At 41.5% G+C, this 21,895-nt stretch overlaps 1 protein-coding gene across 1 annotated transcript in view; it reads left to right on the top strand.

Moving 5' to 3' along the window:
• The first annotated feature begins 6,410 nt into the window (after positions 1-6,410).
• Positions 6,411-21,895, top strand: part of LOC139758848 (small integral membrane protein 8) — a 55,916-nt gene continuing 40,431 nt past the window's right edge. The window contains exon 1 of the mRNA XM_071680706.1: positions 6,411-6,550. Within this exon, the coding sequence (XP_071536807.1) occupies positions 6,530-6,550 (21 nt within the window). The 5' untranslated portion in view covers positions 6,411-6,529. The remainder of the gene's footprint in view (positions 6,551-21,895) is intronic.

Genomic DNA, 21,895 nt, shown 5'->3' with positions numbered 1-21,895 from the left:
ATATATATATATATATATATATATATATATATATATATATATATATATATATATATATATATATATATATATATATATATATATCTTCTCATGCCACAAGCATCTTTTGCGCAATCCATCACTGATTCCCTAAATACATCCCATTCCTCCCCCACTCCCCTTACTTCCATTTTTCTCACCTTTTTCCATTCTGTACTCAGTCTCTCCTGGTACTTCCTCACACAAGTCTCCTTCCCAAGCTCACTTACTTTCACCACCCTCTTCACCCCAACATTCACTCTTCTTTTCTGAAAACCCATACAAATCTTCACCTTAGCCTCCACAAGATAATGATCAGACATCCCTCCAGTTGCACCTCTCAGCACATTAACATCCAAAAGTCTCTCTTTCGGGCGCCTGTCAATTAACACGTAATCCATTACGCTCTCTGGCCATCTCTCCTACTTACATACGTATACTTATGTATATCTCGCTTTTTAAACCAGGTATTCCCAATCAGCAGTCCTTTTTCAGCACATAAATCTACAAGCTCTTCACCATTTCAATTTACAACGCTGAACACCCATTGTATACCAATTATTCCCTCAACTGCCACATTACTCACCATTACTCCATCTTTCCACCTCCAATTTGGTCTCCCACTTCTCCTCGTTCCCTTCACCTCCGACATATATATCCTCTAGTCAATCTTTCCTCACTCATTCTCTCCATGTGCCCAACCCATTTCAAAACACCCTCTTCTGCTCTCTCAACCACGCTCTTTTTATTTCCACACATCTATCTTACCATTACATTACTTACTCGATCAAACCACCTCACACCACATATTGTTCTCAAACATCTCATTTCCAGCACATCCATCCTCCTGCGCACAACTCTATCCATAGCCCACGCCTCGCAACCATACAACATTGTTGGAACCACTATTCCTTCAAACATACCCATTTTTGCTTTCCGAGATAATGTTCTCGAATTCCAAACATTCTTCAAGGCTCCCAGGATTTTCGCCCCCTTCCCCACCCTATGATTCACTTCCGCTTCCATGGTTCCATCCGCTGCCAGATTCACTCCCAGATATCTAAAACAATTTACTTCCTCCAAATTTTCTCCATTCAAACTTACCTCCTAATTGAATTGACCCTCAACCCTACTGTACCTAATAACCATGCTCTTATTCACATTTACTCTTAACTTTCTTCTTTCACATACTTTAACAAACTCAGCCACCAGCTTCTGCAGTTTCTCACATGAATCAGCCACCTGCGCTGTATCATCAGCGAACCACAACTGACTCACTTCCCGAGCTCTTTCATCCCCAACAGACTTCATACTTGCCCCTCTTTCCAAAACTCTTGCATTCACCTCCCTAACAATCCCATCTATAAACAAATTAAACAACCATGGAGACATCACACACCCCTGCCACAAACCTACATTCACTGAGAACCAATCACTTTCCTCTCTTCCTACACGTACACATGCCTTACATCCTAAATAAAAACTTTTCACTGCTTCTAACAACTTGCCTCCCACACCATATATTCTTAATACCTTCCACAGAGCATCTCTATCAACTCTATCATATGCCTTCTCCAGATCCATAAATGCTACATACAAATCCATTTGCTTTTCTAAGTATTTCTCACATACATTCTTCAAAGCAAACACCTGATCCACACATCCTCTACCACTTCTGAAACCACACTACTCTTCCCCAATCTGATGCTCTGTACATGCCTTCACCCTCTCAATCAATACCCTCCCATATAATTTACCAGGAATACTCAACAAACTTATACCTCTGTAATTTGAGCACTCACTCTTATCCCCTTTGCGTTTATACAATGGCACTATGCACGCATTCCGCCAATCCTGAGGCACGTCACCATGAATCATACATACATTAAATAACCTTACCAACCACTCAACAATACAGTCACCCCCTTTTTTAATAAATTCCACTGCAATACCATCCAAACCTGCTGCCTTGCCGGCTTTCATCTTCCGCAAAGCTTTTACTACCTCTCCTCTGTTTACCAAATCATTTTCCCTAACACTCTCACTGTGCACACCACCTCGACCAAAACACCCTATATCTGCCACTCTATCATCAAACAAATTCAATAAACCTTCAAAATACTCACTCCATCTCCTTCTAACTTCACCACTACTTGTTATCACTTGTGAATAAGAGGAAGGTTATTAGGTACAGTAGGGTTGAGGGTCAAGTCAATTGGGAGGTAAGTTTGAATGGAGAAAAACTGGAGGAAGTAAAGTGTTTTAGATATCTGGGAGTGGATCTGTCAGCGGATGGAACCATGGAAGCGGAAGTGAATCATAGGGTGGGGGAGGGGGCGAAAATCCTGGGAGCCTTGAAGAATGTGTGGATGTCGAGAACATTATCTCCGAAAGCAAAAATGGCTATGTTTGAAGGAATAGTGGTTCCAACAATGTGTTATGGTTGCGAGGCGTGGGCTATGGTTAGAGTAGTGCGCAGGAGGGTGGATGTGCTGGAAATGAGATGTTTGAGGACAATATGTGGTGTGAGGTGGTTTCATCGAGTAATTAATGTAAGGGTAAGAGAGATGTGTGGAAATAAGAAGACCGTAGTTGAGAGAGCAGAAGAGGGTGTTCTGAAATGGTTTGGGCACATGGAGAGAATGAGTGAGGAAAGATTGACCAAGAGTATATAAGTGTCGGAGGTGGAGGGAAAGAGGAGAAGTGGGAGACCAAATTGGAGGTGGAAAGATGTTGTGAAAAAGATTTTGAGTAATCGGGGCCTGAACATGCAGGAGGGTGAAAGGCGGGCAAGGAATAGAGTGAATTGGATCGATGTGGTATACCGGGGTCGACGTGCTGTCAATGGATTGAATCTGGGCGTGTGAAGCGTCTGGGGTAAACCATGGAAAGTTCTGTGGGTCCTGGATGTGGAAAGGGAGCTGTGGTTTCGGGCATTATTGCATGACAGCTAGAGACTGAGTGTGAACGAATGGGGCCTTTGTTGTCTTTTGCTAGTGCTACCTCGCACACATGAGGGGGGGGGGGGGATTTTATTCCATGTGTGGCGAGGTGGCGATGGGAATGAATAAAGGCAGACAGTGTGAATTGTGTGCATGTGTATATATGTATATGTCTGTGTGTGTATATATATGTGTACAATGAGATGTATGGGTATGTATATTTGCGTGTGGGGACGTGTATGTATATACATGTGTATGGCTGTGGGTTGGGCCATTTCTTTCGTCTGTTTCCTTGCGCTACCTCGCAAACGTGGGAGACAGCGACAAAGGAAAATAATTATATAAAAAAATATATATATATATACATATATATATTATCCCTGGGGATAGGGGAGAAAGAATACTTCCCACGCATTCCTCACGTGTCGTAGAGGGCGAATAAAGGGGACGGGAGCGGGGGGCTAGAAACCCTCCCCTCCTTGTATTTTAACTTTCTAAAAGGGGAAACAGAAGCAGTCACGCGGAGAGTGCTCATCCTCCTCGAAGGCTCAGATTGGGGTGTCGAAATGTGTGTGGATGTAACCAAGATGAGAAAAAAGGAGAGATAGGTAGTATGTTTGAGGAAAGGAACCTGGATGTTTTGGCCCTGAGTGAAACGAAGCTCAAGGGTAAAGGGGAAGAGTGGTTTGGGAATGTCTTGGGAGTAAAGTCAGGGGTTAGTGAGAGGACAAGAGTAAGGGAAGGAGTAGCACTACTCCTGAAACAGGAGTTGTGGGAGTATGTAATAGAGTGCAAGAAAGTAAACTCTAGAATGATATGGGTAAAACTGAAAGTTGATGTAAAGAGATGGGTGATTATTAGTGCATATGCACCTGGGCATGAGAAGAAGGATCATGAGAGGCATGTGTTCTGGGAGCAGCTGAATGTGTGTGTTAGTGGTTTTGATGGACGAGACCGGGTTATAGTGATGGGGGATTTGAATGCAAAGGTGAGTACTGTGGCAGTTGAGGAAATAATTGGTATACATGGGGTGTTCAGTGTTGTAAATGGAAATGGTGAAGAGCTTGTAGATTTATGTGCTGAAAAGGGACTGGTGATTGGGAATACCTGGTTTAAAAAGAGAGATATACAAAAGTATACATATGTAAGTAGGAGAGATAGCCGGAGAGCGTTATTGGATTATGTGTTATTTGATAGACGCGTGAAAGAGAGACTTTTGGATGTTAATGTGCTGAGAGGTGCAACTGGAGGGATGTCTGATCATTATCTTGTGGAGGCGAAGGTGAAGATTTGTAGAGGTTTTCAGAAAAGAAGAGAGAATGTTGGGGTGATGAGAGTAGTGAAAGTAAGTGAGCTTGGGAAGGAGACTTGTGTGAGGAAGTACCAGGAGAGACTGAGTACAGAATGGAAAAAGGTGAGGACAAAAGAGGTAAGGGGAGTGGGGGAGGAATGGGATGTATTTAGGGAAGCAGTGATGGCTTGCGCAAAAGATGCTTGTGGCATGAGGAGCGTGGGAGGTGGGCAGATTAGAAAGGGTAGTGAGTGGTGGGATGAAGAAGTAAGATTATTAGTAAAAGAGAAGAGAGAGGCATTTGGACGATTTTTCCAGGGAAATAATGCAAATGAGTGGGAGATGTATAAGAGAAAGAGGCAGGAGGTCAAGAGAAAGGTGCAAGAGGTGAAAAAGAGGGCAAATGAGAGATGGGGTGAGAGCATCATCAAATTTTAGGGAGAATAAAAAGATGTTTTGGAAGGAGATAAATAAAGTGCGTAAGACAAGGGAACAAATGGGAACTTCAGTGAAAGGGGGCTAATGGGAAGGTGATCTCAAATAGTGGTGATGTGAGAAGGAGATGGAGTATTCTGGAGGCTTGTTGAATGTGTTTGATGATAGAGTGGCAGATATAGGGTGTTTTGGTCGAGGTGGTGTGGAAAGTGAGAGGGTTAAGGGAAATGATTTGGTAAACAGAGAATAGGTAGTAAAAGCATTGCGGAAGATGAAAGCCGGAAAGGCAGCGGGTTCGGATGGCATTGCAGTTGAATTCATTAAAAAAGGGGTGACTGTATTGTTGACTGGTTGGTAAGGTTCTTTAATGTATGTATGATTCATGGTGAGGTGCCTGAGGATTGGCGGAATGCTTGCATAGTGCCATTGTACAAAGGCAAAGGGGATAAGAGTGAGTGCTCAAATTACAGAGGTATAAGTTTGTTGAGTATTCCTGGGAAATTATATGGGAGGGTATTGATTGAGAGGGTGAAGGCATGTACAGAGCATCAGATTGGGGAAGAGTAGTGTGGTTTCAGAAGTGGTAGAGGATGTGTGGATCAGGTGTTTGCTTTGAAGAATATATGTGAGAAATACTTAGAAAAGCAAATGGATTTGTATGTAGCATTTATGGATCTGGAGAAGGCATATGACAGAGTTGACAGAGATGCTCTGTGGAAGGTATTAAGAATATATGGAGTGGGAAGCAAGTTGTTAGAAGCAGTGAAAAGTTTTTATTTAGGATGTAAGGCATGTGTACGTGTAGGAGGAGAGGAAAGTGATTGGTTCTCAGTAAATGTAGGTTTGCGGCAGGGGTGTGTGATGTCTGCATGGTTGTTTAGTTTGTTTATGGATGGGGTTGTTAGAGAGGTGAATGCCAGAGTTTTGGAAAGAGGGATAAGAATGAAATCTGTTGTGGATGAGAGAGCTTGGGAAGTGCGTCAGTTGTTGTTCACTGATGATACAGCACTGGAGGCTGATTCATGTGAGAAACTGCAGAAGCTGGTGACTGACTTTGGTAAAGTGTGTGAAAGAAAAAAGTTGAGAATAAATGTGAATAAGAGCAAGGTTATTAGGTACAGTAGGGTTGAGGGTCAAGTCAATTGGGAGGTAAGTTTGAATGGAGAGAAACTGGAGGAAGTGAAGTGTTTTAGATATCTGGGAGTGGATTTGGGAGTGGATGGAACCATGGAAGGGGAAGTGAATCATAGGGTGGGGGAGGGGGCGAAAATTTTGGGAGCCTTGAAGAATGTTTGGAAGTCGAGAGCATTATCTCGGAAAGCAAAATGAGTATCTTTGAAGGAATAGTGGTTCCAACAATGTTGTATGGTTGCGAGGCGTGGGCTATAGATAGAGTTGTGCGCAGGAGGGATCTATGTCTCAGGTGCTTCAGTCTGCCACCTGTGACATATCACCTCACGGTCCAGGGAGGAAGGCCGGGATTTCAGGGAAAAAGCTTTTGTAATCAAATGGGAGTGATCTGTGTCGCAGGGTTGATGAGTCTCCATTGATGAAAGGATAGATAGAAAAGATAATTACAATGTGATCCCTTCCAATAAGACACTCTTAATATGGTTCTCAGGGTTAGAGCTGTAACCAGAATATCGATCGTCTGGCAGGCACGTAAAGAAACAGCTGTTAAAAGTAAACAACCTGTTTCTGCTGTGACTTTAAAGTTGTGGTAGGGATTGTGCATTATGGTAATAGTTTGATGGATTGTGCGTCTAGATGTAAGGCTGTGATATTGTCTGCATTGGGAAATGATTGCACAGGTTTAAGGACATTGTGAAAATGGTCTTTCATTATGAGAGTAGACATTGAAGAGGTAAGGAGGGTAGGTCACAGGTTGGTGTCTGGACACATACATCAGTGAACATCATTACTTCTAGGGAGACAACTTTTTTTCAGAGTGAGTAGTAAACATGGGAGAGCTTGATATATTGTACCAAAAAAAACTGTAGATTATCAGAGAGGCTCAGAGAGTAAGTTAAAACTGGAAAATATGCCTGTGTATAATGGATTTGGTAAAGCAAAGGATAAAATTTCACACTAAGAACACTTATTTTCTAGGATTATTATTTTGGTTTCACTCTCATGGGGTCGTTGTTGTTACTATAAAGTACAATATGTGTATGGTATGTTCTCTTTTCACATTAAAATCAATCTTTCAATATTAGATATCTCGTTGGCGATAGAGTTATGTGGGAGGAGAAAATGCGCGATTAGATAATGAATTAGTAATGTAAAATATCAGATGACCTGCCTATTTGATGCCTTAGTTATTGGTGAAGCAGTTACTCCATTTATTATGGTAATGGATCATATGGTTTTGGAATGTAAACTGAGTTCACATGAGTACAGAATTATATGAATATGAACCCCTGTGGAACAGATCTCGTAAGCATTAATTTAATCCATAAATATATATAGACATTTAAACCCACCCAACATATTTACTAACAGTTTTGGTCACATTCAAAATTTGCTCTGCATGGCAGTATTCAGTGGAATGCATCAGTAATAAATGAAGTTAGGCTTTCCCAGAACCTCCATCCAGGTTTTGTTGTTGATTTGCAGCTTCATTTGGTTTGTTTATTGAAATATGAACTGAATAAACTTAATAGACTCTGAGCAAGTGCCAGTTGAATGTTTTTTACCAGCAGGACTTTTACTTTTTTAATGTTACCCATTATAGTGCAAGGATTAAAAAAAAAAGGGCACTGTAGGGGTCCCTCCTTGTTCATTTACTATTTGCTGGAATAGGACGAATGTGTTATGAATGCACTAATTACACTCTCAGGTGTTCATTTTGTGTTTTTACCTCACAATTTTCCTCTACTTTAAAGCCCTGCCAACAGCATGAGAACTTGAAATTGACAATATTAGAGATGCTACAGTTAAGATCTCACATTTTATATTCTCTCTGTGCACTGTAAGAATCTGTGGGTAGTAAATTTGTTTAATTATATCAAGAAATGTGCAGTCCTGTTCTAGAATATTTCTAAACAAATTTAAAGAATGATTGCAGTCAGTTGGTGAAAGAAAAAAGGAATGCTAGGGTACCAGTTTGTGAACAAATCAGAAATAACTTACAGACTTAGAAGAAATGCATATGACTGAACTTTATATACTTTATAAAAGTGATTTATATGGGAAAATGTGATTTAGAGCTTGAAATTTGATACTGCGATATTAAAAAAATGATAATCATGAAGGCTATGACTGTCTGAGAAAATGTAAGGTAAAAGTGAGGGAAACACTTCTGACTTGATGAGAACTACCATAGCTTCCCCTAGCCACCTAAATTTTTGATATTTTTGATGTTCATATAAAGATATTGATAATTTATTCATATTTATTATACTTAGTCGCCGTCTCTCATGTTAGTGCTAGGAAACAGACGAAAGAGTGTTCCAGTCCAACCACATACACATGTATGTACATAGACTCCCACACATGCACATATACATACCTAAACATTTCAGCATATACATACATATACATACACAGGCATATACATATATACACATTGGAAAGGATCACAATATTGCGCTTGATCAAGATATTCCTATGAGTCCAAGGAGAAAATGAAACACGATAAGTTCCCAGATTATCGTGTTTCATTTTCCCCGTGGACTCATAGGAATATATACACATGTACATATTCATACTTGCTTCCTTCTTCCATTCCTGTTGCCATCCTGCCACACATGAAATGGCACCCCCCCTCCGCCCATGCATGCATGAGGTAGTGCTAGGAAAAGACAACAAAGGCCACATTCGTTTACACTCAGTCTCTAGTTGTCATGTGTAATGCACCAAAACCGCAGCTCCCTTTCCACATCCAGGCCCCACAAAACTTTCCATGGTTTACCCCAGATGCTCCACTTGCCCTGGTTCAATCCATTGACAGCACATTGACCCCAGCATACCATATCATTCCAATTCATTCTATTCCTTGCATGCCTTTCACCCTACTGTATGTTCAGGTCCCAATTGCTCAACATATTTGTCACGCCATCCCTCCACCTCCAATTTGGTCTCCCACTTCTCCTCATTCCCTCCACCTCTAACACATATATCCTCTTTGTCAATCTTTCCTCACTCATCACTCTATTTATTACCACAAATTTCTCCTACCCTTTCATTATTTACTCGATCAAACCATCTCAGACCACACATTGTCCTCAAACATCTCATTTCTAACATATCCACCCTCCTCTGCACAACCTTATCTATAGCCCATGCCCTGCACCCATATAACATTGTTTGAATCACTATTCCTTCAATCATACTCATTTTTGCTCTCCGAGATAACGTTCTCGCGGGCCACACATTCTTCAATGTTCCCAGAATCTTCGCCCCCTCCCCCACCCTGTGACTCACTTCCGCTTCCATGGTTCCATCTGCTGCTAAATCCACTCCCAGATATCTAAAACACTTCACTTCCAGTTTTTCTCCATTCAAACTTACCTCCCAATTAACTTGTCCCATAACCCTATTGAACCTTATAACCTTGCTCTTATTCTCATTTACTCTCAGCTTTCTTCTTTCACACACTTTACTAAGCTCAGTCAACTTCTGCAGTTTCTGACCGAAATCAGCCACCAGCGCTGTATCATTGGCAAACAACAACTGACTCACTTCCCAAGCCCTCTCATCCACAGCAGACTGCATACTTGCCCCTCTCTCCAAAACTATTGCATTCACCTCCCTAACAACCCCATCCATAAACAAATTAAACAACCATGGAGACATCACACACCCTTGCCACAAATCGACATTCGCTGAGAACCAACCACTTTCCTATCTTCCTACTCATACACATGCCTTACATCCTTGATAAATGAAAAATTTAAATATTATGGTAACATTTGTATTCAGTAGCTGGCAAGATTGTTTACTAAGTGTGCTTAGATTTGTTGCCTAGTATTTATGAGTGTTTTTATTTCCTACAAGTACATGCAACCAATATGGCACAACCTTCAAGTTCAGGAATCACCAAGCATTCAGAGATCAGAACAGATTTAAGAAAGACACGTTAAAGTTGATAGGCTGAAATTTTAGAATGCAGTAAGTGTTATGAATAAAAAAAATGAGTTTGAAAAAAGAACTATGGAATATAACCCAGATATTATTAGCAGTATGTGAATCTTGGTGCAGGCGAACAGAAGAGAATGGACTAAGGTTATCAGATCATAAAATGTATAGAAAATAGTGCCCATAGAAGATTTATATTTAACTCAGAACTTTGTGATCATTAAACATAACGATGAAAATTTTTGGTGCTGGGTTTGTGACAGTAAAGCTAAGATAGTAATAGGACTGATATACTGGGGGCATTCTGTAGGTGACAATAACAAGGAGAACCTATTTGGAAGTTCTTAGAAGCACAAACAAGATCAAAAGTATCCATTTATTAATAATTAGGGATTATGATTTAACTGAAATAGACTAGAAAGCTACACAACTATTGGAGACACAGATGGATATCCACAAAAGTTCCTGGATACATTTGATGATAATTTGAATAAACATTTACAAAAAATTGCAAGAGCAAAAGAAGAAAATAGGACAAATATATTAGATGTTGTAATGGCAAAAAAATAATGCCATTGTTGCAAAATTGAATTTTGTAGATCCAACACAAAAATGGGAAAAGTGACCTTGCTGTATTAACAGTTACAAAATTGATTACCAATATGTAAACAGTACAAGATCAGAACAGTACAATTATTATAAGGTGACTGTGCAAGAATTAGAAGGAGAAAAACAGCTTTGAAGCTTGCAGTGTATTTATTAAAGTATATGAAGAGTGTATCAGACTATATATACCAAGAACTAAATCTTTCCATGGCTTACTCCAAATACTTCACATGCCCTGGTACAGTCCACTGACAGCATGTTGACCCATATACCACACTTTTCACCTTTCTGCGTGTTCAGGCCCAGATTGCTCAAAATCTTTTTCACTCCATCCTTTCATCTCCAGAATGGTTTCCCCATTCTCTTTGTTCCTTCCACTTCTGACACATATGTCCCTTTTGCCAGCCTCTCCTCACTCATTATCTCCTTATGTCCAAACCATTTCAGCACACCCTCTGCAGCTGTCTCAACCACACTTTTTATTACCACACCTCTCTCATACCCTTTCATTACTTAATCAAAATACCACACCCCACATATTGTAGTCAAACACTTCACCACCTCCATACAGCCATATCTGTATCCCATGCCTTGTATCCATATAATATTTTTGTCACTACTAGACCTTCAAAATTAAAATTTTTGCCCTTCCAGATAACAGTCTTTCTTTCTATGCATTCTTCAGCACTCCCAGAACCTTCACCCCCTCACCCACCCTATGACTAACTTATTCCATTGCTTCATTATCTGCCTCGTCCACTCCCATATATCTAAAACACTTTACTTCCTCAAATTTTTCTCCATTCAAACTCACACTCAAACTAACATATCCCTCAACCCTGCTAAACCTAATAATCTTGCTTTTATTTACATTTACTCACAACTCCCTCCTGTTACATACCCTTCCAGACTCAGTCATGACTTCTGCAGTTCCTCACTCAAATCTGCCACCATAAACAACTGGCTTACTTTCCAGGCCCTCTCATACCCTACAGACTGCAATCTCACCCCATACATGCCTCATACAAATCCATCTCTTTTTCTAAGTTTTTCTCACACACATTCTTAAAAGCAAACACCTGATTAACACTTCCTCCATCACCTCTGAAACCACACTGCTCTTCCCCACTCTGATATTCTATACATGCCTTCCCCTTCTCAATCACTACCCTCCCTTACAACTTACTAGGTACACTTAACAAGCTTATACCTTTGTAGTTTGAACACTCAACCTTTATCCCCCTTGCCTTTATACTGTTCCACTATACATGTATTTTGCCAATCCTCAGACAAATTACCATAATCCATATGTACATTGAAAATCCTAACAAACCTGTCAACAACACAGTCACCCCCCTTTTTTAATAAATTCAGCTGCAATACCATCCACTCCAGCCGCCTGCCATATTTCATCTTCCGCAAGGGTTTCACCACCTCTTCTTGCTTCACCAAACCACTCTCCATGACTTGCTCACTCTACATACCACCTTGACCCAAACACTTTACAGCTGTCACCCTACCATCAGACTCATTCAGCAGTTCTTCAAAATACTCGCTCCATTTCTTCCTCACTGCATCACTACCTGTTATCACTTTCCCTTTTGCCCCTTCACTAATGTTCTTATTTGTTCTCATGTTTATCACAGATTACACTGTGTAACAATTTTTGTTCCTGGATGGTAAGTGTTTTTCCTGATTGCTTATTTATAAAAGTAAAGAAAAAGGCTATTATTCCTTTCAAACTGCTTTTGTGACCAGGACAATGATATTTTGAAATTTTCCTATTTTCAATTAGAGAACGGGTGAATTTGCACATTTCTAGTCATAAAAAGTCATAAAAACAACAACATATGAATCAAAATTAACTTGTATTTTCAATAATGTTAAACAAAAGTGATCACAAAAGATATAGAAGTGAGTAGTTTTTCGAGACTTACAATTGTACTGTAAATCACTTTCACGAATCAGACCCCAAACATAATCTCCCATCGTGTTCTTTACATGTTCCTTGGTAGCAGTGTTCAAAGTCCAGTATATCCTGGTAGAAGAGCTCACCTTGCTCCCCTGAATATGCTCCCATGGTCTCCTTGAATTTATCAAGAGTGTCAAGGATATAGACTTTGAGGGACATCCTGCAGCCCATTTTGCCTTACTTCTTCACTATAGTCTCAACCAGCTCCACAGTTTTCAGCCTTCTTGAAGCTTCTTGGGGAATTCCTTGACTCCAGGATCTTTATCTGTAGTTGACGAAGACATCGGCTTTGGCTTTTGCCTAGTACAGCTTGGGGAAGAATTCTTGAAGGTACTTGAAGGCTGCAGACTCCTTAGCTAGAGCTGTGAAAAATTGTTTCATAAGGCCTTATTCTATGTGCAGTGGTTGCATCAACACCTTCTGGGGGTCCACTAGTGGCTTCGACATGATGTTGTTCATCCTCACAGAGAATTTGGCCTGCTGTGGCCAGTCCCATCTGTGGTAGTGTGCCATAGTATCCCTGCTGTCCCAAAGGCAGAGAATGGGAAACTTGATAAAATTCCTTGGTGACCCACAGGAATGTCACCATTTTGAATGACACTGTTGTATTCTTTGAGGTGCACCGAGTGAGCCAGAAGAGACGGGTACTTGTTTCCATTATGTAGCAGCACGGCTTTGAGGTTCTTGGATGAGTTATCAGTAAAGAGGCACCACTCGTTTGGGTTACAAGTGATTCCGATTGCCTAATACAAACTGGTTACATTGTGGTAGAAGCAGAGCCCATTTTGATGGGTGAAGAAACTGGAAAAACCTAGGTGATTCTTCCTTTGATCTGCAATTTGCACACTTTCATCCAACAAGCTCCACTGCTTGACCCTAGATATCAAAAGCTCGGCACTTGACTTTGTGAGACCAAGATCTCTCAAGTCGTTGAGTTTTTTTTTGATTGGTGTAGTATGGGTTTGTCTCATCAGCTACAACTCTGATTTTGTAATCTGGAGAAATAAATAGATATTATTTTTTTTTTAATTTGCTTTGTCGCTGTCTCCCGCGTTAGCGAGGTAGCGCAAGGAAACAGACAAAAGAATGGCCCAACCCACCCACATACACATGTATATGCATACACATCCACACACGCAAATATACATACCTATACATCTCAATGTATACATATACATACACACACAGACATATACATATATACACATGTACATAATTCATCCTGTCTGCCTTTATTCATTCCCATCGCCACCTCGCCACACATGGAATAACAACCCCCTCCCCCTCGTGTGTGCGAGGTAGCGCAAGGAAAAACACCAAAGGCCCCATTCGTTCACACTCAGTCTCTAGCTGTCATGTAATAATGCACCGAAACCACAGCTCCCTTTGCACATCCAGGCCCCACAGAACTTTCCATGGCTTACGCCCAGACACTTCACATGCCCTGGTTCAATCCATTGACAGCACGTCGACCCCAGTATACCACATCGTTCCAATTCACTCTATTCTTTGCACGCCTTTCACCCTCCTGCATGTCCAGGCCTCGATCACTCAAAATCTTCTTCACTCCATCGTTCCACATCCAAGTTGGTCTCCCACTTCTCCTCGTTCCCTCCATCTCTGACACATATATCCTCTTGGTCAATCTTTCCTCACTCATTCTCTCCATGTGACCAAACCATTTCAAAACACCCTCTTCTGCTTTCTCAACCACACTCTTTTTATTTCCACACATCTCTCTTACTCTATTATTACTTACTCAATGAAACCAACTCACACCACATATTGTCCACAAAAACATCTCATTTCCAGCACATCCACCCTCCTCCGCACAACTCTATCCATAGCCCACGCCTCGCAACCATACAACATTGTTGGAACCACTATTCCTTCAAACATACCCCTTTTTGCTTTCCAAGCTAATGTTCTCGACTTCCACACATTCTTCAAGGCTCCCAGAATGTTCGCCCCCTCCCCCATCCTATGATTCACTTCCACTTCCATGGTTCCATCCGCTGCCGGATCCACTCCCAGATATCTAAAACCCTTTACTTCCTCCAGTTTTTTTCCATTCAAACTTACCTCCCAATTGACTTGACCCTCAACCCTACTGTACCTAATAACCTTACTCTTATTCACATTTACTCTCAACTTTCTTCTTTCACACACTTTACCAAACTCAGTCACCAGCTTCTGCAGTTTCTCACATGAATCAGCCACCAGCGCTGTATCATCAGTGAACAACAACTGACTCACTTCCCAAGCTCTCTCATCCACAACAGACTGCATACTTGCCCCTCTTTCCAAAACTCTTGCATTCATTCACCTCCCTAACTACCCCATCCATAAACAAATTAAACAACCATGGAGACATCACACACCCCTGCCACAAACCTAGAGGGAACGAGGAGAAGTGGGAGACCAAATTGGAGGTGGAAAGATGGAGTGAAAAAGATTTTGAGTGATCGGGGCCTGATCATGCAGGAGGGTGAAAGGCGTGCAAGGAATAGAGTGAATTGGAACGATGTGGTATACCGGGGTCGATGTGCTGTCAATGGATTGAACCAGGGCATGTGAAGCATCTGGGGTAAACCATGGAAAGTGTGTGGGGTCTGGATGTGGAAAGGGAGCTGTGGTTTCAGTGCATTATTACATGACAGCTAGAGACTGAGTGTGAACGAATGGGGCCTTTGGTGTCTTCCTAGCGCTACCTCGCACACATGAGGGGGGAGGAGGTTGTTATTCCATGTGTGGCGGGGTGGCGATGGGAACAAATAAAGGCAGACAGTATGAATTATGTACATGTGTATATATGTATATGTCCGTGTGTGTATATATATGTGTACATTGAGATGTATAGGCATGTATATTTGCGTGTGTGGATGTGTATGTATATACATATGTATGTGGGCGGGTTGGGCCATTCTTTCGTCTGTTTCCTTGCGCTACCTCGCTAACGCGGGAGACAGCGACAAAGCAAAATAATAAAAAATATATATATATATATATATATATATATATATATATATATATATATATATATATATATATATATATATATATATATATATATATATATTGGAGCGATGTGGTATACCGGGGTTGACGTGCTGTCAGTGGATTGAATCAAGGCATGTGGGGCATCTGGGGTGAACCATGGAAGGTTGTGTAGGTATGTATATTTGCATGTGTGGACGTATGTATGTGCATGTGTGTGGGGGGGGTTGGGCAATTTCTTTCGTCTGTTTCCTTGCGCTACCTCGCAAACGCGGGAGACAGCGACAAAGTATAAAAAAAATATATAATATATATATATATATATATATATATATATATATATATATATATATATATTATATCGGGATGTAGATGTGTACGTGAGAGAGGAAATATTGGTCTATGATGTAGGTGTTGAGGGGGTGTGAGTTAGATTGGTTTAGGTGAGGGTTGTTAGGGAGTGTGAATGCTATGGTTTGTTTAATTTGTTTATGGATGGGGTTGTTAGGGAGGTGAATGCAAGAGTTTTGGAAAGAGGGGCAAGTATGAAGTCTGTTGGAGATGAGAGAGCTTGGGAAGTGAGTCAGTTGTTGTTCGCTGATGATACAGCGCTGGTGGCTGATTCATGTGAGAAACTGCAGAAGCTGGTGACTGAGTTTGGTAAAGTGTGTGAAATAAGAAAGTTAAGAGTAAATGTGAATAAGAGCAAGGTTATTAGGTACAGTAGGGTTGAGGGTCAATTCAATTGGGAGGTAAGTTTGAATGGAGAAAAACTGGAGGAAGTAAATTGTTTTAGATATCTGGGAGTGGATCTGGCAGCGGATGGAACCATGGAAGCGGAAGTGGATCATAGGGTGGGGAGGGGGCGAAAATTCTGGGAGCCTTGAAGAATGTGTGGAAGTCGAGAACATTATCTCGGAAAGCAAAAATGGGTATGTTTGAAGGAATAGTGGTTCCAACAATGTTGTATGGTTGCGAGGCGTGGGCTATGGATAGAGTTGTGCGCAGGAGGATGGATGTGCTGGAAATGAGATGTTTGAGGACAATGTGTGGTGTGAGGTGGTTTGATCGAGTGAGTAACGTAAGGGTAAGAGAGATGTGTGGAAATAAAAAGAGCATGGTTGAGAGAGCAGAAGAGGGTGTTTTGAAGTGGTTTGGGCACATGGAGAGAATGAGTGAGGAAAGATTGACCAAGAGGATATATGTGTCGGAGGTGGAGGGAACGAGGAGAAGAGGGAGACCAAATTGGAGGTGGAAAGATGGAGTGAAAAGGATTTTGTGTGATCGGGGCCTGAACATGCAGGAGGGTGAAAGGAGGGCAAGGAATAGAGTGAATTGGAGCGATGTGGTATACCGGGGTTGACGTGCTGTCAGTGGATTGAATCAAGGCATGTGAAGCGTCTGGGGTAAACCGTGGAAAGCTGTGTAGGTATGTATATTTGCGTGTGTGGACGTATGTATATACATGTGTATGGGGGGGGTTGGGCCATTTCTTTCGTCTGTTTCCTTGCGCTACCTCGCAAACGCGGGAGACAGCGACAAAGTATAATAAAATAAAAATATATATATATATATATATATATATATATATATATATATATATATATATATATATATGTTTATTTAATTTATTTATTTATTTTGCTTTGTCGCTGTCTCCCACGTTAGCGAGGTAGTGCAAGGAAACAGACGAAAGAATGGCCCAACCCACCCACATACACATGTATATACACACACGTCCACACATGCAAATATACATACCTATACATCTCAATGTACACATATATATACACACACAGGCATATACATATATACACATATACATAATTCATACTGTCTGCCTTTATTTATTCCCATCGCCCCCTCGCCACACATGGGATAACAACCCCCTCCCCCCTCATGTGTGCGAGGTAGCGCTAGGAAAAGACAACAAAGGCCCCATTCGTTCACAACTCAGTCTCTAGCTGTCATGTAATAATGCACCAAAAGCACAGCTCCCTTTCCACATCCAGGCCCTATAGAGAAGAGGTGGTGAGAGCTTTGTGGAAGTTGAAAGCTGGCAAGGTGGCGGGTTTGGATGGTATTGTAGTGAAATTTATTAAAAAGGGGGTGACTGTGTTGTTGACTGGTTGGTGAGGGTATTCAGTGTATGTATTGCTCATGGTGAAGCACCTGAGGATTGGTGGAATGCATGCATCGTGCCATTGTTTCAAAGGCAAGGGGCTTAATGGTGAGTGTTCAAATTACAGAGGTGCAAGTTTGTTGAGTATTCCTGGTAAATTATATGGGAGGGTATTGATTGAGATGGTGAAGTCATGTACAGAGCATCAGATTTGGGAAAGCAGTGTGGTTTCAGAAGTGGTAGAGGATGTGTGGATCAGGTGTTGTTTGAAGAATGTATGTGAAAGATACTTAGAAAAACAGATGGATTTGTATGTAGCATTTATGGATCTGGAGAAGGTATATGATAGAGTTGATAGAGATGCTCTGTGGAAGGTATTAAGAGTATATAGTGTGGAAGGTAAGTTGTTAGAAGCAATGAAACGTTTTTATCAAGGATGTAAGGCATGTGTACTAGTAGGAAGAGAGGAAAGTGATTGGATCCTAGTGAATGTTGGTTTGAGGAAGGGTGCATGATGTCTCCATGGTTGTTTAATTTGTTTATGGATGGGGTTGTTAGGGAGGTGAATGCAAGAGTTTTGGAAAGAGGGGCAAGTATGAAGTCTGTTGGAGATGAGAGAGCTTGGGAAGTGAGTCAGTTGTTGTTCGCTGATGATACAGCGCTGGTGGCTGATTCATGTGAGAAACTGCAGAAGCTGGTGACTGAGTTTGGTAAAGTGTGTGAAATAAGAAAGTTAAGAGTAAATGTGAATAAGAGCAAGGTTATTAGGTACAGTAGGGTTGAGGGTCAATTCAATTGGGAGGTAAGTTTGAATGGAGAAAAACTGGAGGAAGTAAATTGTTTTAGATATCTGGGAGTGGATCTGGCAGCGGATGGAACCATGGAAGCGGAAGTGGATCATAGGGTGGGGGAGGGGGCGAAAATTCTGGGAGCCTTGAAGAATGTGTGGAAGTCGAGAACATTATCTCGGAAAGCAAAAATGGGTATGTTTGAAGGAATAGTGGTTCCAACAATGTTGTATGGTTGCGAGGCGTGGGCTATGGATAGAGTTGTGCGCAGGAGGATGGATGTGCTGGAAATGAGATGTTTGAGGACAATGTGTGGTGTGAGGTGGTTTGATCGAGTGAGTAACGTAAGGGTAAGAGAGATGTGTGGAAATAAAAAGAGCATGGTTGAGAGAGCAGAAGAGGGTGTTTTGAAGTGGTTTGGGCACATGGAGAGAATGAGTGAGGAAAGATTGACCAAGAGGATATATGTGTCGGAGGTGGAGGGAACGAGGAGAAGAGGGAGACCAAATTGGAGGTGGAAAGATGGAGTGAAAAGGATTTTGTGTGATCGGGGCCTGAACATGCAGGAGGGTGAAAGGAGGGCAAGGAATAGAGTGAATTGGAGCGATGTGGTATACCGGGGTTGACGTGCTGTCAGTGGATTGAATCAAGGCATGTGAAGCGTCTGGGGTAAACCGTGGAAAGCTGTGTAGGTATGTATATTTGCGTGTGTGGACGTATGTATATACATGTGTATGGGGGGGGTTGGGCCATTTCTTTCGTCTGTTTCCTTGCGCTACCTCGCAAACGCGGGAGACAGCGACAAAGTATAATAAAATAAAAATATATATATATATATATATATATATATATATATATATATATATATATATATATATATATGTTTATTTAATTTATTTATTTATTTTGCTTTGTCGCTGTCTCCCACGTTAGCGAGGTAGTGCAAGGAAACAGACGAAAGAATGGCCCAACCCACCCACATACACATGTATATACACACACGTCCACACATGCAAATATACATACCTATACATCTCAATGTACACATATATATACACACACAGGCATATACATATATACACATATACATAATTCATACTGTCTGCCTTTATTTATTCCCATCGCCCCCTCGCCACACATGGGATAACAACCCCCTCCCCCCCTCATGTGTGCGAGGTAGCGCTAGGAAAAGACAACAAAGGCCCCATTCGTTCACACTCAGTCTCTAGCTGTCATGTAATAATGCACCGAAAGCACAGCTCCCTTTCCACATCCAGGCCCTATAGAGAAGAGGTGGTGAGAGCTTTGTGGAAGTTGAAAGCTGGCAAGGTGGCGGGTTTGGATGGTATTGTAGTGAAATTTATTAAAAAGGGGGTGACTGTGTTGTTGACTGGTTGGTGAGGGTATTCAGTGTATGTATTGCTCATGGTGAAGCACCTGAGGATTGGTGGAATGCATGCATCGTGCCATTGTTCAAAGGCAAGGGGCTTAATGGTGAGTGTTCAAATTACAGAGGTGCAAGTTTGTTGAGTATTCCTGGTAAATTATATGGGAGGGTATTGATTGAGATGGTGAAGTCATGTACAGAGCATCAGATTTGGGAAGAGCAGTGTGGTTTCAGAAGTGGTAGAGGATGTGTGGATCAGGTGTTTGTTTGAAGAATGTATGTGAAAGATACTTAGAAAAACAGATGGATTTGTATGTAGCATTTATGGATCTGGAGAAGGTATATGATAGAGTTGATAGAGATGCTCTGTGGAAGGTATTAAGAGTATATAGTGTGGAAGGTAAGTTGTTAGAAGCAATGAAACGTTTTTATCAAGGATGTAAGGCATGTGTACTAGTAGGAAGAGAGGAAAGTGATTGGATCCTAGTGAATGTTGGTTTGAGGAAGGGGTGCATGATGTCTCCATGGTTGTTTAATTTGTTTATGGATGGGGTTGTTAGGGAGGTGAATGCATGAGTTTTGGAGAGAGGTCCAAGTATGCAGTCTGTTTTGGATGAGAGAGCTTGGGAAGTGAGTCAGTCGTTGTTTGCTGATGATAGAGTGCTGGTGGCTGATTCGGGTGAGAAACTGCAAAAGTTGGTTACTGAATTTGGTAAAGTGTGTGAAAGAAGAAAACTGAGAGTAAATATGAATAAGAGTAAGGTTATTAGGTACAGTAGGGTTAAGGGACTAAGCAGCTGGGAGGTATGTTTGAATGGAGAATTACTGGAGGAAGTGAAGTGTTTTAGATATCTGGGAGTGGATTTAGCAGCAGATGGAAGCATGGAAGTGGTAGTGAGTCATGGGGTGGGGGAGGGTGCAAAGGTTCTTGGAGTGTTGAAGAATGTGTGGAAGGTGAGAACGTTATCTTGGACAGCAAAAATGGGTATGTTTGAAGGAGTATTGGTTCCAGTAGTGTTATATGGTTGCAAGGCATAGGCTATAGATAGGGTTGTGCAGAGGATGGTGGATTTGTTGGAAATGAGATGTTTGAGGACAATATGCGGTTTGAGGTGGTTTGATCAAGTGTAATGAAAGGGTAAGAGAGATGTGTGGTAATGAAGAGAGTGCGGCTGAGAGAGCAGAAGAGGGTGTGTTGAAATGGTTTTGTTACATGGAGAGAATGTTTGAGGAAAGATTGACAAAGAGGATATATGTGTCAGAGGTGGAGGGAACGAGGAGAAGTGGAAGACCAAATTGGAGGTGGAAGGATGGAGTGAAAAAGATTTTGAGCGATTGGGGCCTGGACATTCAAGAGGGTGAATGGCGTGCTAGGAATAGAGTGAATTGGAACAACGTGCTGTCAAAAGATTGAACCATGTCATGTCCAGTGTCTGGGATAAACCATGATAAGTTTTGTAGGGCCTGGATGTGGAAAGGGAGCTGTGGTTTCGGCACATTACACATGACAGCTAGAGACTGAGTGTGAAAAATGTGGCCTTTGTTTCCTTTTCCTAGTGCTACTTCACACGCGCATGGGGGGAGGTGGGTGCCATTTCTTGTGTGGCAGAGTGGCAATGGGAATGGATGAAGTCAGTAAATATGGATATGCACATGTGTATATACGTATATGTCTGTGTATGTATATGTACGTATACGTTGAAATGTATAGGTACGTATATGTGCATGTGTGGGCGTTTATGTATATACTTGTGTATGTAGGTGGGTTGGGCCATTCTTTTGTCTGTTTCCTTTTGTTAACTCGCTAACGCCGGAGAGGGCGACAAAGCATAACAAATAAAAACATATATACATTTGTGTGTGCTGTTTGCTTGCCTGTGGCCATACTGGAGGAAAACGACCTGCAATTGTGCGTGCCTAGGCAATGGACCAAAGATGGTCTGAAGTCATCATATGTGCATGTCCTCCTGTCATCAAGGGCCTGTGCCTAGTAACAATCTTCCTACTCTGTTTTGCAATATAAGTACTTATAGATATCTTCTTTACTCCTGGCTTCACCCCAAAATCCCTAACATCTGGAAACTTGCCACCATGATACCAAGCCTAAAGCCCTCCAACTACCCAGCTGCCCCACCTTCTACCATGCTATATATATTACATCTTTCATTAGTATCGAACCTCTTTGAAAACCTGATTCATGAAATGAAGTAAAACTTTAACTCCACAACAATCACTCCACTACATTACACACTGTCCTC

The sequence above is a fragment of the Panulirus ornatus genome, chromosome 31 (genome assembly GCF_036320965.1).
Source record: "Panulirus ornatus isolate Po-2019 chromosome 31, ASM3632096v1, whole genome shotgun sequence".
Lineage (NCBI taxonomy): Eukaryota > Metazoa > Arthropoda > Malacostraca > Decapoda > Palinuridae > Panulirus > Panulirus ornatus.
Note: the sequence above shows the minus strand (reverse complement) of the source record. Positions and strands in the feature narration are given on the sequence as shown.